At 56.0% G+C, this 16,885-nt stretch overlaps 2 protein-coding genes across 2 annotated transcripts; both read left to right on the forward strand.

The window, feature by feature from the left end:
- Positions 1-1,713: 1,713 nt before the first annotated feature.
- On the forward strand, positions 1,714-2,661 carry LOC102444266 (olfactory receptor 52B2-like). Its single transcript, XM_075933485.1, has one exon. It carries the CDS (start codon positions 1,714-1,716, stop codon positions 2,659-2,661), a length of 948 nt encoding a protein of 315 aa, XP_075789600.1.
- Positions 2,662-14,931: 12,270 nt separating this feature from the next.
- LOC106731657 (olfactory receptor 52B2-like) lies at positions 14,932-15,894 on the forward strand. Its single transcript, XM_014571148.3, has one exon. It carries the CDS (start codon positions 14,944-14,946, stop codon positions 15,892-15,894), a length of 951 nt encoding a protein of 316 aa, XP_014426634.2. The 5' UTR covers positions 14,932-14,943.
- The last annotated feature ends 991 nt before the right edge of the window (positions 15,895-16,885 follow it).

The raw sequence follows: 16,885 nt of genomic DNA on the forward strand, positions 1-16,885 counted from the left end.
CGAGAAGGAACAGCGCTCAGGGAACGTGGCTTCCAGAGCCTGGACAGTTAAACTCCACCTGTCTCTCTGGGTCTAGTCCTAGAGAGTTATCTGCCTGGCCATTCTTGCTCTAGTTTGTTCTCCCGGGTTTGCGGGTGTTCACGTCTCAGGTCCCCGACAGGCCACTGTCCCAGGGTACGGTTCTGTTGCTTACAGCTACAAACGCAGCCCGTGGACTTAGGGTGGCAGTGCAGCAAAGAGACCCCATTTCAAGGGCCCTGTCTCTGGCTATTTCCATTAGCCCCTCAAACGTGCCTGGTTCGGGATGGAATTCCCCCCGTGCGGAGCACAGGCCGGGAGAGCACTGCCCATCCCCCTTCCCCTTGAGACATTGTGGCCCTGCACAGGAGCGGGGAGGAGGCAGAATTACGCTCTAGTCCAGCGATCACCTACCAGGAGATGGGGAGCTAATGGTAGATCTTGGAGCCTTTGACAAGGGATCCTGATGGGTTTGGCCAGGGGGCAATTCATCTGCTCCTGCCCTCTGCCTTGGAGTGTCCTGCTTGCTGTGCAGGGCATGGGAATAATAAGAAGAGGGGGTGCTGATGTCAGGGTGCCCCTCCCCTCACCCTGTACCCCATCTCCACAGAGCAGAGATGGGGCAGGGATGGAGGGAGTTTGCTGGTTGCTTTTGGGAGAGGTGCAGGGCCGGGGGAAAGGTGAGCCTGGCTTAGCTCCCTGCACCACCACTCAGAAGCCACCTGTGCCCAGGTGGAGCCTGCATTCTGAACCCCGGCCCCAGTCCTGAAACCCTCCTGCACCCCAAACCCCGGCCCTCGCCCTGAGTCCCTGTGCACCCAAACACCCTCCAGAGCCTGCCCCCAAACCTGCCCCTGCACCTCAACTCCCTGCCCAAAGCTCAGATCAGAGCCCCTCCCACACTCCAAATCCTTTAGCCCAATTTCAGTGTGCATTCCCCTCCCCCGCACTCCAGCCCTCTGCCCGCAGCCTGATCAATGTAAGTGAGGATGGGGTAGGAGGGAGAATGCAGTGAGCAGGGGCAGATGGAGAAGGACTGGGAAGGAAATGGGACATGGGTGCTTGGGGCTGAGGTAGGTCCTGGATTGCACTAAATTCAGTAGGTGATCTCGTGCTTAAAAAGGGTGGAGACCCCTGTTCTAGCCTGTTAGGGTACGTCTAAACTACATGGCTCCATTGACGGAGCCATGTAGATTTGTTTGTTTGCAAAGGGAAATGAAGCTGTGATTAAAATAATCGCGGCTTCATTTAAATTTAAATGGCTGCCGCGCTGAGCCGAGAAACAGCTGATGAGCTGTTTGTCGGCTCAGCGCACTAGTCTGGACGCTCCCCTGCCGATATGAAAGCCCTTTGTCGGCAGCCCCGGTAAACTTCATCCTACGAGGCATAACGGGGAGGTCGAAAAAGGGCTTTCAGGTCGGCGCAGGAGTGTCCAGTCTAGCGCACTGAGCCGACAAACAGCTGATCAGCTGTTTGTCAGCTCAGCCCAGCAGCCATTTAAATTTAAATGAAGCCGCAATTATTTAAATCATTCCTTCATTTCCCTTTGCCAATCAGCCTAATCTACATGGCTCCAAGTAGTTTAGACACACCCTATATGGGATGTTAATGAGAAATAGCATTGACCCCAGCAAGCACTGACCTTGTCTCTGCTTCCAGCCGGGCCTGGCGCCCAAGCGGAGCCCTCGGTGCCCCATGGACGCACCCAACAGCACAACGTTCAGTCACCTCAGCTTCGTCCTGGTCGGTATCCCGGGCCTGGAGCCCTGGCACCCCTGGATCTCCATCCCCTTCACACTGATGTACACGGCGGCTGTTCTGGGGAACTGTGGTCTCCTCCTGCTCATCGCCACCCAGCGCAGGCTGCACGAGCCCATGTTCATTTTCCTCTCCATGCTGGTGGTGGCCAACTTACTGTTATCCACCTGCACCGTGCCCAACACGCTGGTCATCTTTTGGTTTGGACCCAAGGACATTTCCTTCAGTGTCTGCCTCACCCAGATGTTCTTTGTGCACTTTGTGGGAGTTGCTGAGTCAGGCATCCTGCTGGCCATGGGGTTCGATCGGTACGTCGCCATCTGCGACCCTCTGAGGTACACGACTGTCCTCACCAACGAGAAGATCGGGAAAATAGCCACGGCCATTGTCGTCAGAAGCTTTTGTATGGTTGTCCCCATTGTTTTTCTCCTCAAACGGCTGCCCTTCTGCGCAAGCAATGTCATTCTACACTCTTTCTGTGAGCACATCGGGGTGGCCAGGCTGGCCTGCTCAGACATAACCCCAAATATCTGGTACGGCTTTGCAGTGCCTATTTTAACCGTTGTACTAGACATTGTGTTTATTGCTGTGTCCTACGTGCTGATCCTCAGGGCTGTCTTCAAGCTGCCCACCAAAGATGCCCGGCGCAAAACACTCAGCACCTGCGGTTCCCACGTCTGTATCATCATCTTAATTTATGTCCCAGCATTTTTCAGTCTCCTAACCCACCGCTTTGGCCATAACATCCCTAAACACATTCACATCCTGCTGGCCGATCTCTACGTGCTCATCCCCCCCATGCTAAACCCCGTTGTTTACGGGATGAAAACCAAGCAGCTGCGAGAACAAATGAGGTGCGTGTTCTCTCGGAAGGGGAATTGGTGAATGTGCTGAGTCCACAGCCATGTGACTTACCAGCAGGCTTCTTCCGCACTGCAAGGAGAGGTCCCTGTGGCACTGAGACATAACTCCCAGTTGCAAAACAGACTTTTTCAGCTCCTTGGATGTTTTGTTGCATGTCCAGGTGCATGGAACTACATGGGCCTTTCTTGAGAGAAGGCTGGGGAGGGTGGGCGAGGGACCGAGGAAGTGCTGATAAAAGTTTCCACATTTGTAAAGGTTCTTACCAAGAGGATGTTGATCTGTGGAACTCCTTGCAGAGGACGTTGTGATGGCCAGGAATACAACACGGTTCAAAAAGGAGCTGGATACATTCATGGGGGTTAGGTTCATCAATGGCTATTAGGCAGGTTGGGCAGGAACGGTGTCCCCAGCCTCTATCAGAAGATGCGAATGGGTGGCAGGGGATGGATCATTTGATGATTCCCTGTCCTGTTCATTCCCTTTGGGGTAGCTGACACTGGCCACTGTCAGACTAGAGGACACCGGGCTAGGTGGCCCTTTGTTCTGACCCTGCGTGGCCGTTCTTGTGCATGTTCCAATTGTTCTCCTGGCCCACTGAGAGCAGGGCACTGTGATAGGGAGCTAGGGGCAGCTCTTAGGAAAACCTTTCCATCGCTCAGAGTAGCTGACACCGATACGGGGCCCAGGGAGGCTGTGGAACCCCCGTCACTGGAGAGATGTGAGACCGGGCTGGGCTCAGGGCTGACGGGATCGGTTTCACTGGCCCTGCCTCAGCGCCGGGGCTGGACGATACGACCCGGCGAGGCCCCTGGAGCCTGACGTCTCTCTGCAGCGCTGAGCACTGACCTGCTGAGGGGGCCGGGCCTGTTTCTTGCCCCTCGCCACGGAAAGGAATCCCTTCTCCTTGCTTGTCCCTAGGCCGTGCCCCACCCAGGCCCTCTCCTGCGCTCGCCTTCCCTCACAGCTCAAAGGCCAGGCCTCCGTGTTGGATTTGTTTTAACCTGGCCAGTGAAGCCATTGGGGGCAGGGTGAGACAGCGTCCGAGCCTGTCGCTGGGGCTCCCCGTGGGCTGAGCCCCTCCCCCATCGGGGATGCCCACGCCAGGGGTATAAACATCCCCACATCGCCACCCCGGTCAATGTGACCAGGCCCAACCCCTGACCAAATGGCACCCGGGCAAGTAGCATCTTCGGTGCCCACCCCCTTCCTTTGCTCCCCTTTTGAATCCCTTCTTTGTATTGCCCCTGTAGCCTGTCTCGTGCTTGGATGCACTTGCATTCACCACTAAAAGTGCGCCTTTGCACGGGGAGCCGTAGAGCTGTGTCGATCTGTATCCGCAAATAAAAACCCTGTTTCCTCTATGCTTCTAGAAACTATTTCAATTCATGAAGGAACAAACTGTCCCATCAGACTCAGGGAAGTGGCCCAGCGCGGGGTGGGCCGGCAGGAGAGTGTTACGGCAGGGCCAGCCGCACAAGGCTGATCCTAAACTTGCACTTCAAGAGGTCTCAGTTTGCAGGAGGTTCTAGGAAATCGTGGTTCTCGCAGTCTGGAAGGTTCCGCAACATTCGACAAAGGCCCAGAACACTCTGGGAGATTCCGCAACGTTTGACTTCCTCAGACTCACCAGGTGGCCTCGGGCCAGGAGCTCTTAATCCCTACTAGGGGCTGCCTTCATTTTGGGGGGCCCAACTGTAGGCACCGAAGTCTGAAAATCGGGGCCTAAACGTTGGTCCCTGCTGACCCACCCCAGAGCAGCAAACCTTCCACTGGTCCCAACAGCTAAGGCGGGAGGCAAGGCCGCCTGGCGCACGGGGGCCCAGCACCGCTCCGGTTTGGCCCCACAGTCCCTAGGCAGATGGAGACAGAGGAGCAGCTGGCCCAAGCAGAGGGGGGCAGGGCTGTGACCCCCCCCCCCACGTGCTCCTTTCAAACAGCGTGTTCACACAGGAGAACACACGTGTGTCTCCATAGCTACCGCTGACCCCTAGGATGCTGCCCCCTCCGGGGACGGGCGGGGCAAGGGCAGGGTGCTGTGACCCGCGCTCTGGGCAGGGGATCCTGGCTCTGCCGAGGTGACCGGCAAAGCTGCTAGTGACGTCGCTAGTGCCAGGAATTCCTCCCCCGGCGCGCTGTGAATCCCCCTCATCCCCCCTCCCCAGGGCTGCTTTTCCCTTTCAAAAACGACTTTCCCAGAACCCCCAGAGCCCTGTGGCACCGCAGAGACCGACACCGATCCCCACGCTGTGTCACGCGCCGTGGTGGGAACCCCCTGCCGCCGCTGAGACCCTCCTGAGTGGCCCCCTCACCCGGCGAAGGCAGGGTCCTTTCCCTCTTCCTCACCGGACACTGAACAGACCAAAGGCCCCCGTGGCCGCTGCCCATCGCAGACCCCAGGGGAACGTTCCCCCGGTCGGTGTCCCTGGCACGGAGGAGTCGCCCATCCGGCTCCCCACCCCCCTTTCCTCCAGGCGCATTATCCCACACATGGAATGGAATGTGGATCAATGCAACGTAATGCACATTGGAGTCACTGTGGAGCGTTCTCTGAAAGCCTCCACCCAGGCTGTGTCTAGACTATTTACCAAGAGGGTCACTGGATTTCCCCTCAGCTGAGGGGTTTCTCTCCAGACGGGCTGTCTCGCGGAGAGACCTGCTGGCACTCAGCAGCTCTAGGCTAGATGCAGAAATTCTCTGGCCCGGCAGATGTTCCCAACGGTCCCTGGTCCCCCTGACGAAAGTGCCTGAGCTTTGTACACCCGCTGGTCGCTTGTACCCTCTGCCGTGCTGGGAGGAGGGAAGTGTGACAGTGGGGGGAGCCGGGCAGGGAATAGGCCGCAGTAACGTGTGACGTGTGTCATGGCCCTCTACGGGATGGGATAGGTCCGACCTGACCCCCCCCACACACACACATCTGTGCCCAGCCAGTCTTTGGGTGCAGTGCAGCCCAGGGGTTGACAACCTATTGCACGTGAGCCGATTTTCATTGGCACGCAGGTCGGAGATTGATCCCGCCCCTTCCCCTTCCCCTGGTCCTCCCCATGCCAAGAGTCCAGCTGCTTGGCGGGCGTTGTCAAGTAGCTACTAAAGGGAGCTGCAGGAGGAACCGTTCTGACCGTGTCCACCCTTTGGGATGAGAGACTTTTGTTTCAGAAGAGAGTCCCTTCCTCCGCCCTAAAAGAAAATGTCAACCAGCTCGGTGTTACACTCAGACACTCGGGTGCATCTTCCGCTCCCCTTCGTGCTGCCAGCAGGGGTGTGCACGGCTGGAAGGTCTGGCACGAGTTTTTAACTGTAGTGCAGACCTACCCTCAGGGGAAGGTGGTGTGTGTATCTCTCCTAGAGCTGTAGCTTACACCTCCAGCTGCAGTGTGGATGTACCGTTGGGGGCCCACCTGAGCTCACTCAGGGAGTCTGTGATGAAGACAAGAATGAAGCCTGTGTAGGCCAAAGCAAGAAAGAGAGAGATTCTTTTAGCAGAATTTGGTTGGAGGGTGGCAGAGATCTAAATCTCCCATCTTCATGGTTTGTTCCCTAAAACTGCAAGTGTGAGGAAGTGGAGAGTTTTGGGGGCTCGAAGGGAGATGTTGCAGTGCCCGGATGTTACTGGTTTAATGTGACAAAGTGGAGAGTTTGTTGTTTCGGAGAACAGCCCAGAGTTGGAGCCGTGGTGTCTAGGACCCTGGTGACCCTGGCCCTGCTCAGAGCACACGGCCGGTTCTGGCCAGACGACAGAGAATGGGCTGCAGAGTGGGACTCCGGCAACTGCCCCAGCTGATCTCAGTGAGGAGAGAACGTTGGACGGAAGAGAGGAGGCGCAGAAGAGAGGGGCCAGGCAGCCCTTTTACCTGGGGAGAAGACAATGGACTGGGGAGGGGCTGTTGCTGGAGATATTGGAGGCTGTGCTGGGAGACTGGGGGCTGTTTTTTGGGGGACTGACAGCAGAACAGGCAGGACTCAGCGGGCTGCGTGAGGGCTGAGGGCCCAGGCCAACTGACCTGAGGGATCCTTTGCTGTGTTCAAAGTTCAATAAACCCTCCTGTTCTGTGCTGGCTGATAGTTGCTCTGGTCTGGAGAACGGGGGGCACCATTCCTTCTGGGAGTGGAGGCTCTAGGGGTCCAGAGGGAGTGGACCCCCCGCCCCCGAGGGGGCTCATGGCAGAGACAAGAGTTCTGAAGGCCCTGAGAGGCACCATCCTGGAGGCAGAGGGACGGCCCTCCCGATGAGAATGGGCACCCTGAGAGAGGGTGGCTGCGCTGGGATGGGCTCCCGGAGAAAGGGCTGTCTCACTGCCGCTGGAGAAGAGTGGGATCCCCGAAAATGGGCTGCCACACTGGAGAGGGGGCTTTTGCCCAGGAGCCGACGGGCCAGCTGTGGGCACGACCTGTGAGCCGAGACAACATGATGACCGGGAAGCCAGTAACATCACCATTTCCATAGCCGCCGAATGCCCGGTCGTTCGCTGGGGTCAGGTACCAGACGTTACAGAACCAGATGGGAACACTGAAAGCCCTGCCCCTCCACATACCCATCCGTGTGCCCGATGGTCCCTCCCAGAGCAACCCTGACCCTTGACGGAACGCGGCTCCACCGTACTCCCGCAATGACGGGTAATCTGACTTGGGATCCTGCATGGCACGGTGGAAGTAAGTACCTAGAGGAGGGTCTAGTGGCCCTGCAGACAAAAATCGAGGAGATGGTGGCAGAGGCCAACCACACACCAGACTTGGCCCTATGAGGTACACACAGATAGGGGGAACTGTGGACCAAGCAAAAACCAAAACTCTGAGGCACTCAGCCAGGCAGTAGAAGTCAAGACAATGATTATGGGCAGCGCCTTTACTGGTGACAGAATACCATGGGGACGGGTGTGGGTAATACTCTGCCAAGTCCCATGGGGAGTGTCTCTCCTGACCCTCCTATTGGTATTGGCGCTGTACTGGCACTTCTGAATCAAACTGAAAACACTAACGCTATTGCATTGAACCTGTCGGGTTCGTGAACCCTGAGGTTGAGAGGAGGGACTGTAGGGTAAAACTTTCTGAGGCAGGCTATGATATTCTGTTAAGAACCCCTTGTAACGATGCGTTGGGGTTTTCCCATCTCCTGCACCCCCGTAGTGGCATGAACAGACTCCGCCAGCCAGTAGACTAGAGGGAGTTTATTGCTTCTCCAGGATACAGCACAGCACAGATGTCATCTGGTTACAGAGCAGGCCTAGGATGCCTCAGCCCCCCCTTGAGATGGGGGAGCCTGGGCCCCTAAATCCCAGCCCGTTGCCTACGCTGCTTCCTCCATCAAAGCAGCCAGAAACCTAACGCCCTCACTTCCAGCCCTGCCCCCAGCCAGGGCTCCACTCCCCTTCTTCCCATTGTTCCGCTACCTGGGAGATACCTGGTCAGACAGGTTCGAAGCCCCCTTGAATAATGACTCATCCCCTGCCCTGCTGGGCCGTGCTGCAGCCAGCAGCCAGTGAGGGTCACTCACAACCCACTGCCCAGCATAGCAACCAGCAAGGGACCCCCCACTACGTCACACCCCTATTCTAAATTTCAAGTCTGGAACTGGCACACAAACACAAAACATGACGGTTACTCTGGCCCCGCCTAGCCCATCAGAGGAAGGTCATCATAGAGCTAACGACCTAGGATGAGAGACAGGACATGACACATCCAATGGACTGACTGCTGGCAGACTCATTACTTGCTTGCCTGATTTTTTCTGGGAAGCCAGGACCAGTCTGGGGGAGGGGAGAGAAACACCTGGTAGGGGAGGAGGCAGCGCCCGCCCCACCCCTCACTCATGGCACAGAGCCCTGCTGGCAATGACCGATCGGGCCCCTCTCCCGATGCTGACCCTGAGACAGCCCATGGAAAATGCAGGCAGCATGACAAGTGGGAAAACGCGGGGCCGGGGGGGGGTTCTTCTGGGCCCTGATGGCCTGGGCATCCTCTCAGGTGCCTTCCCTCTGCCTCTCTGGCTCCTCCCCTCCCCTCCTCCATTCCGATCTCAATGGAAAACTCATCAGTTTTACCAATCGCAAAATGAGGCAGAAACTTTCCATACCAAGGGACTTTACTTTAGACTAAGGGAAACACAAGGGGGACATAGGAGCAATCACACTGGGTCAAAGCAAAGGTGAACCTAGCCCAGTGTCCTGTCTTCTAATGGGGGCCGGGCCGGGTGCCTCATGGTGAAAAGGGAATGAACAGATTGGGGAGTCATCAACACATCTGTCCCCTGTGGTCTAGGCCCAGCTTGTCAGAGTGTGATGTTTACAGACACGCAGAGTGTCTTACAAATCGCTAATAGCTGTTGATGGGCCTATGTAGTACTTATATTTGAACACTGTTATTGTCTTGACCTTCACAACGTCAATTGGCAAGGAGTTCCACTTGTTGCATGAAGAAATACTTCCATTCATTTGCTTTAACCCTGCTGCTACTTAACAACACTGGGTGATTCCCATTCTTGTGTAAGGACAAGGGGTAAATAACATTTCCTTATTTATGTTTTCCAGACCATACCTGTGTAAACACCACCCAGCAGATTCAAACCTGGGCCTGCTAACACACAGCCTAAGAGGCTATAGTGCTCGAGCTATAAAGCCAGCTGGCTCTTGGTTTAGGCTGCAGAGCTCCCTTGTTCTTATCTCTCATTGTCAGTGGGCTAAGTGCCACTGCATGGGACAGTGACCCACACTAGGTGTGTGGGTGACCCAGGCTTTGATAGATTTCCAACATATCCCCCCTTATTCACATCTTGCCAGTGTTTATTCTCCCACTACCGAGCTCCCATTCCAAGACTCGCTGCTCCAAGACGCAGCCATTAATGGGGTCTACACATGTTACCTCGGCACCAGTTTTCTGTCCTTTCTAGTTCCACTCCCCTGCCACTAGGGCGTCCTCTGCCACTGCTCTCTGTGGGTATGTCTACACTACAGCGCTAATTTGAACTAACTTAGTTCAAATTAGTTAATTCGAACTAAGCTAATTCGAACTAACTCATCCAGACTAAAAAACTAGTTGGAATTAGCGTTTTGCTAATTCGAACTAGCATGTCCACACAGAGTGGACCCTGAACCGGGGTTAAGGCTGGCCAGAAGCAGTGCCGGCAGGGCATCAGAGGAGGACTTAGAGCATGGAGCTGCTGTCTCAGGCTAGCTGAGGGCTGTGCTTAAAGGGACCCGACCCCCACCCCGGACAGACAGTTCTCAGGGGTGCCCCACTTGCAAAGCAGTCCTGGCTTGGAGTGCCCGGAGTGCCCACACTGGGCACATCACAGCACTTGGCCATCAGACCAGCTGCACTTGCCGCAGGCTGCCATCTGGGGAGAGGGGGCAATTGGGGGGCTGCAGGAGAGGTTCCACCCCCAGAAGCCCGCAGAGCCAGCCCAGTCCTCCCCATCGGGGGCTCGTACCCCAGTCCTCCCTCACCTCCTTCCACTTACCCTTCGCTAGCCCCCCTTCCTGATGTACAAAATAAAGGACACGTGTGTTCAAAAATAGAATCTCTCTTTATTGAACAAAACTGGGGGAGACTGGGAAAAGGAGGTGGGAGAGGGGAAGAGAGAGGGTGGGAGAGGGGAGGGCAACTAAAATGATCAGAGGTTTGGAACAGGTCCCATATAAAGAGAGGCTAAAGAGACTGGGACTTTTCAGTTTAGAAAAGAGGAGACGGAGGGGGGATATGATAGAGGTCTATAAAAGCAAGAGTGGTGTAGAGAGGGTGCATCAAGAAAAGTTCTTCATTAGTTCCCATAATAGAAGGACTAGGGAAACCAAAGGAAAGGAATGGGTAGCAGGCTTCAAACTAGTAACAGAAAGTTGTTCTTCACAAAGCAAATAGTCAATCTGTGGAACTCCTTGCTGCAGGAGGCTGTGAAGGCTAGAACTAGAACAGAGTTTAAAGGGAAGTGAGATCAAGTCATGGAGGTTGGGTCCATGGAGTGGTATTAGCCAGGGGGTAGGAGTGGTGTCCCTGCCCAAAGTTTGTGGAAGGCTGGAGAGGGATGGCACGAGACAAATGGCTTGGTCACTGTCTTCGGTCCATCCCCTCCAAGGTCCCTAGGGTTGGCCGCTGTTGGCAGACAGGCTACTGGGCTAGATGGACCTTTGGTCTGACCCAGGACGGCCATTGTAAGCTCAGGGCTCAGGGTCGGGGGTCTCAGTGGACCACCTTGATTTTCTTGCACACTTGCTCCTGGGTGGCCACGCTCGCAGCTCTCGTGCCCTAGACGGCCACTTTCCTGTGCCTAGTGCGGAGGTTGTGGACGAGGTCCACGATGTCTGCACTAACCCAGGTGGGTGCCCGTCTCTTGCGGTCCCGGGCAAGCTCCCGGGAGCCGCCAGCCTGGTCCCGGGAAGAGGGGGAGGGCTGGGTGGCAGCGGGTGGCTGGCTCGAGCCGTGCCAGGTGCAGGGTCTGCTGGCTGGGTGCTGGCAGGCCTGCACCTGGCACGGGCACCATAGCCAGCCCGTGCCCCTTTAAGGTCTCTGGGGCCGGGAGGGAGGCAGAAGAGTTTCCCTGGTGTTGGCCAGAGTGGCCACCAGGGAAACCTGGGGAGGGCTAGTCTCCCACTAGTTCGAATTAAGGGGCTACACAGCCCTTAATTCGAACTAGTAAGTTCAAACTAGGCTTAGTCCTCGTACAATGAGGTTTTCCTAGTTCGAACTAAGCGCTCAGCTAGTTCGAATTAAGTTCGAACTAGCGGAGCGCTAGTGTAGCGCCTATAAAAGTTAATTCGAACTAATGTTCGTTAGTTCAAATTAACTTTTTAGTGTAGACAATACCCCCTTTCGTACCTCGGTACCACCATGCTCTGTTCATTATTATCATCCCAGCCAGTTTCTATGGTACCTGCTATAGGAGCCCACTCAAGCCCCATTTGACTCAGATTCATCTCTGCTGGAGCTGAAGGGGGAATTTCCAGCGGCGTTTCCATTCCTAGTCAACAGGAACATCACTCCTGTAAACAAACAAATCCCCTGACCCCAGCCTGCCCCTACCTGCGGCTGAGCTGGAAACTGCTCTGTGCCCAGGGCTCCCTGCTGGCTCCGACCCCGCTGGGACTCCCAGGCAGGCAGGATAAATGTCCCTGCCTCCGAGCCCTGGCCAGTGCGGTTCCTGCCTCTGCAGCTCCCCACCTGGATCCCAGGCAGAGACTCCTCATCCCCGGCTGGGGCAGGAGCCCGGTGAGTGTTGGGGGGGGTTCCCACACGGCTGCCCCCCTGCTGAGAAAGGTGCCCTCGTGTGTCATCAGTGGGACCTGAGCTCGCCAAGGACCCAGTCCAGGGGAACCCCTCACAGCCCCTGGTGTCCCTGGGAGCGGGGGCAGGTCGAGGGGAGCAGGATGGCGCCCGCAGGGGAAGGAAAGGCAGGGGAAGCACAGAGCGGCCTGCCAGGGGCACAGAGCCTGAGTCCTGCCTGCAATGAGCTGCACTGGTCCCCTCCCCCATGGCTGCTGGGGGCAGTGAGTCCGGGAAGGGCACCGAGACATTCCCCGTCCCCTTCTATGGCCTGGCGTCTATCTGGCCCCATCCTGCAGGGATAAACCCCCTGCACCTCCCCAGTCCAGGCCCTGCTCAGCTCTGCTCAGGGTGGTCACTTCCTCTCCCAGCCAGCGGGGGAGAAAAGTCTTGGTTTCCCTGCCCGAGAGCCCAGGGCAGAGCCGGGCAGAGGCACCAGCATTTCCTACCCTGAGCTCCTAGTGACTCTGCTATGAAATGCGAATGGACGTCCGGGACACAGACACGGGGGCAGGGCTGGAGGTGGCAGAGAGGGCGGGTGCATGGACAGACAGGCAGGGACAGACGGACGCTCTGTAGTTACTCTGTGCTGGGAGGGAAGGTGCAATTCTCATGGAGCAGTCGACGTCCCCACTCCGAAACCCTGCGTCAGGGCTGCCGGGGATCCTGGGGAAAGGCTGAAAGGGACACTCAACTGAAGCCGTGAGAAGAGCTGGGGTGAGTGGCAGGGAGGCGCCTGGTGCCCAGGCAGGGTTTGCAACGGAACGTCCCTGCCTGGGGCACTCGGCCATTTCCGCTCCTGGAGAGTCTCCCGGGCGTCTCCGAGCTGGGCCTGGCTGTGGTCCCACGGAGCCTTCACTGACCAGCTGCTGGCCTGGGGCAGCGAGATAAAACAGCAAAGAGCAACGTGCGGCTCCCGCCAACAGGCCTTTCCAGCCACCGACTGCAGTGGGCAGTGGGAGGTTTTCTATCTTGAGTGGCCTCCCTCTGGCGCTAGGAGACCCGGTGTTGCTCGGGGCTGACACTACCACAATGTGAGAATTGGAAATGCCATGAACATGCCCAGGCGTCACTGGAGCCATGGCCCTGGGATGGGCTGGGGAGAAGGGGTTCAGGTTCCCAGCTATACCAGGAGAGGGGGCTGCTCCTCTTCTCTCCTCTCTGCCGGCCAAGCAGCACTGTGGGATACTCCAGGGGCAATGGATGTGACCAGGACTCGGGTTCGGGTGAATAAATAGCTGAACAGGAGCCTCCAGCACATAGCTGGGGCCAAAGACGCTTGGGTGGCTCTATGGCCGGGGACTGTCCGTAGGTGCAGGGAGATTCTATCCCCGCCGTGTCTGGGGCCGGACCGGCCACCGCTGGGATCCTGGGCCCAGTCCTGTGTCCCCAGGCTCCGAATCCATTAGTGCCCCTTTCTGCACTGAGGCACCTCTGAGTGGCCGCTGTGTTCGTGGGCTCTGCAGCTCCTCGGGGGGTTCAGCGTCTCTCAGTGGCAAAGCAGGGAGCTCGAGTAGCTGAACGTTCCCCTGTTGTTTCCAGGTGTGTCCTAGAGCTGAGGGAGGCCGGCTTCACGGTCTGGGCTCTCTGAGACTCTCCACCCGGCCCTGCCTGCTCTGTGGCTGGTTTGTCGAGTGGTCACCACTGAGCTCTGAGCTCCTGACAGGTCCCTGCCACCGGCTCCGGCTCCAGCTCTGCCCAGCTCTGAGTGCAGCTCTCAGCCAGGGGTGCAGGGCGTGAGCGGGAAGTGAGAAGTGAGTGTGAGGGGGTGGGAGCCCAGCAGGCACTGACCTTGTCTCTGCTTCCAGCCGTGCCCGGCGCCCAAGCGGAGCCCTCAGCACCCCATGGCCGTGCCCAACAGCACAACGTTCAGTCACCTCACCCAGCCATCTCCCTGTGACGTGACCCTCCATATTGTGTGTTTATGACATAGCTGAGAGATGCTTAATGTGAGATCACTTTTCCAGTGATCCCTCCCATGAGTTATGATTTACTGAATGTGACAGTCCTATTTCCATGCATGTCTCACTTCTGTATCTCAAGCTAGGAATTTTGACCATGTTACAGTAGTTCTGCTGTGCTCCTTTGGGTGACACCCACCTGTAACATTTCAAGTACCACAATGGAAAAGCCAGACAATGAGATACTATTGGGTCAGGTGACCTGATCACCCGACACTATCATCCCTCTTGGGTGGCAGAAATTTTCTAGGAGGAGGTGGGGGCCTGAAAAAAGGATTCCGGGCTTATGGAAAACCTAGATAAGGTGGGGATAGAAAACAATCAATGTCCTCAGTTTGTGTCTCCTCTGCCTCCCGATCCAAAGAAATAGTTCAAATCACCTGAAAAGAAAAGGACCGGAGCTGGGGGCCGCAGGGAAGAGCTGCTTGACCATGTGGTGAATGTGGGGAGGGGAGTAACTCAATTTTCTGGATGTTTCAGTCATTCAGTTAGCTCAAGTCTCTTCTTACTAACTTGATTTCCTCAACGATAATGGTTAAAAGAATAGACAGTGAGCCCTAAAGTGTCCTCAAGAGTTCTAAGAAAACAGGAAGTGGGATGGCAGTGCGCTAGGAGAATCAATGAAAACACAGCATGAGCTTTCAAACTGGAAGTAGGAGCCGTTCCTGCTCCTCTTGTTGAGTAGCAGAACAGCCCCTGGAAGAACTGGTGAGAAGCTGGGGAAGCAGGCATGTTGAATCCTGTGACATCCAGGCCTAGGGAAAGACCGAGTCCAGAAACTACAGCTATGTGAGGAGAACAGGGAATGTTTAGTCAGACGAGATCAGGTAATTTTCTTTATTTGTGGAGTTCTTGGTCTTCTCTGTGCTGAGCACATGCAACTACCCCCTTTCATTATCATTTTCCTACTTGAACCACTGGGAAACAATTCTCCGTGTTGCTTCACAACGCCGAGCAACCAAGTAATGATCTATCAAATGTGTTTTCTCTATTTTGCTTTTTCTTTCTTAAATACAAACCACCCTTCTGTAGCAAGAACTGACCTTATCTCTGCTTCCAGCCGGGCCCGGCGCCCAAGCGGAGCCCTCGGCGCCCCATGGCCGCGCCCAACAGCACAACGTTCAGTCACCTCAGCTTCGTCCTGGTCGGCATCCCGGGCCTGGAGCCCTGGCACCCCTGGATCTCCATCCCCTTCGCGCTGATGTACACGGCGGCTGTTCTGGGGAACTGTGGTCTCCTCCTGCTCATCGCCACCCAGCGCAGGCTGCACGAGCCCATGTTCGTTTTCCTCTCCATGCTGGCAGTGGCCGACTTGCTGTTATCCACCTGCACCGTGCCCAACACGCTGGCCATCTTCTGGTTCAGGGTCAGGGAAATTTCTCTCAATTCCTGCATCACCCAGGTGTTCTTTGTGCACTTTGCAAGTGTTGTTGAGTCCGGTGTCCTGCTGGCCATGGGGTTCGATCGGTACGTCGCCGTCTGCAACCCCCTGAAATACACGACTGTCCTCACGAATGAGAAGATCGGGAAAATAGCTACGGCCATTGTCCTCAGAAGCTTTTGTATTGTTGTCCCCATTGTTTTTCTGCTCAAACGGCTGCCCTTCTGCGCAAGCAATATCATCCTGCACTCCTACTGTGAGCACATCGGGGTGGCCAGGCTGGCCTGTGCAGACATAACCCCAAATATCTGGTATGGCTTCGCAGTGCCTATTTTAACCGTTGTACTAGACGTTGTGTTTATTGCTGTCTCTTATGTGCTGATCCTCAGGGCTGTCTTCAAGCTGCCCACCAAAGATGCCCGACACAAAACACTCGGCACCTGTGGCTCCCACGTCTGTATCATCCTCTTATTTTATGTCCCAGCCTTTTTCACTCTCCTAAGCCACCGCTTTGGTCAGAACATCCCTAAACACATTCACATCCTGCTGGCCGATCTCTACGTGCTCGTCCCCCCCACACTGAACCCCATTGTTTACGGGATGAAAACCAAGCAGCTGCAGGAACAAGTGAGTTGTGTGTTGTCTCGGAAGGGGAATTGTTGTTAAATGGTGCTGAGCATAGACCAATGCCACTCACTAGCAGGCTTCTTCCACATTGCAAGAAGAGGGCCCCTTGTCATTGACACATGGATGTTAACACTCTAACTCACAGTTGCAAAACAGACTTTTTTAGCTCCTTGAATGTTTTCTTGCATGTCCAGGTGCATGTAAGTATGTGGGCCCTTCTTGAGAGAAGACTGGGGTGGGTGGGAGGGGGGCAAGCTGATAAAAGTCTCCTCATATTGTAAAGGTTCTTACCAAGAGGATGTTGATCTGTGGAACTCCTTGCTAGAGGATGATACATGCATGGAGGTTAGGTCTATTAATGGTCATTAACCGGAATGGGCACGAACGGTGTCCCCAGCCTCTGCCAGAAGATGCGAATGGATGGCAGAGGATGGATCATTTGATGATTCCCTGTCCTGTTCATTTTCTCTGGTGAGGTTGAGCCTGATGTCTCTCTGAAGCACGGAGTACTGACCTCCTGGGTGGGCTGGGCCTGTTTATTGGAGCCATTGGGGCCAGAGTGAGACAGCGGTCGAGCCTGTCGCTGGGGCTCCCTGGGGGCTGAGCCCTGCCCTATTTGGAGATGCCCACGCCAGGGGTATAAACATCCCCGCGTCTCCGCCCCGGTCAATATGACCAGACCCAACCTGTGACCAAACAGCACCCAGGCAAGCAGCATCTTTGGTGCCCCCCCCCTTATTTGCCCCCTTTTGAACTCCCTCTTTGTATTGCCTCTGTAGCCTGTCTCCTGCTTGGATGCACTCGCGTGCACCATTAAAAAAGTGAATTTGCACGAGGAGCCGTAGAGCTGTGTTGATCTGTGTCATAGGGTAGGAAATAAAAACCCTGTTTCCTCGACTATTTCACTTGAAGAAGGACCGAATTGTCCCTCCACACACAGGGAAGTGCGCCCAGCGTGGGGTGGGCCGGCGGGAGGGTGTTACGGCAGGGCCAGCCGCACAAGGCTGATCCTAGTCTTGCACTTCAAGAG

Source organism: Pelodiscus sinensis, chromosome 1 (assembly GCF_049634645.1).
Source record: "Pelodiscus sinensis isolate JC-2024 chromosome 1, ASM4963464v1, whole genome shotgun sequence".
Classification (NCBI taxonomy): Eukaryota; Metazoa; Chordata; order Testudines; family Trionychidae; genus Pelodiscus; species Pelodiscus sinensis.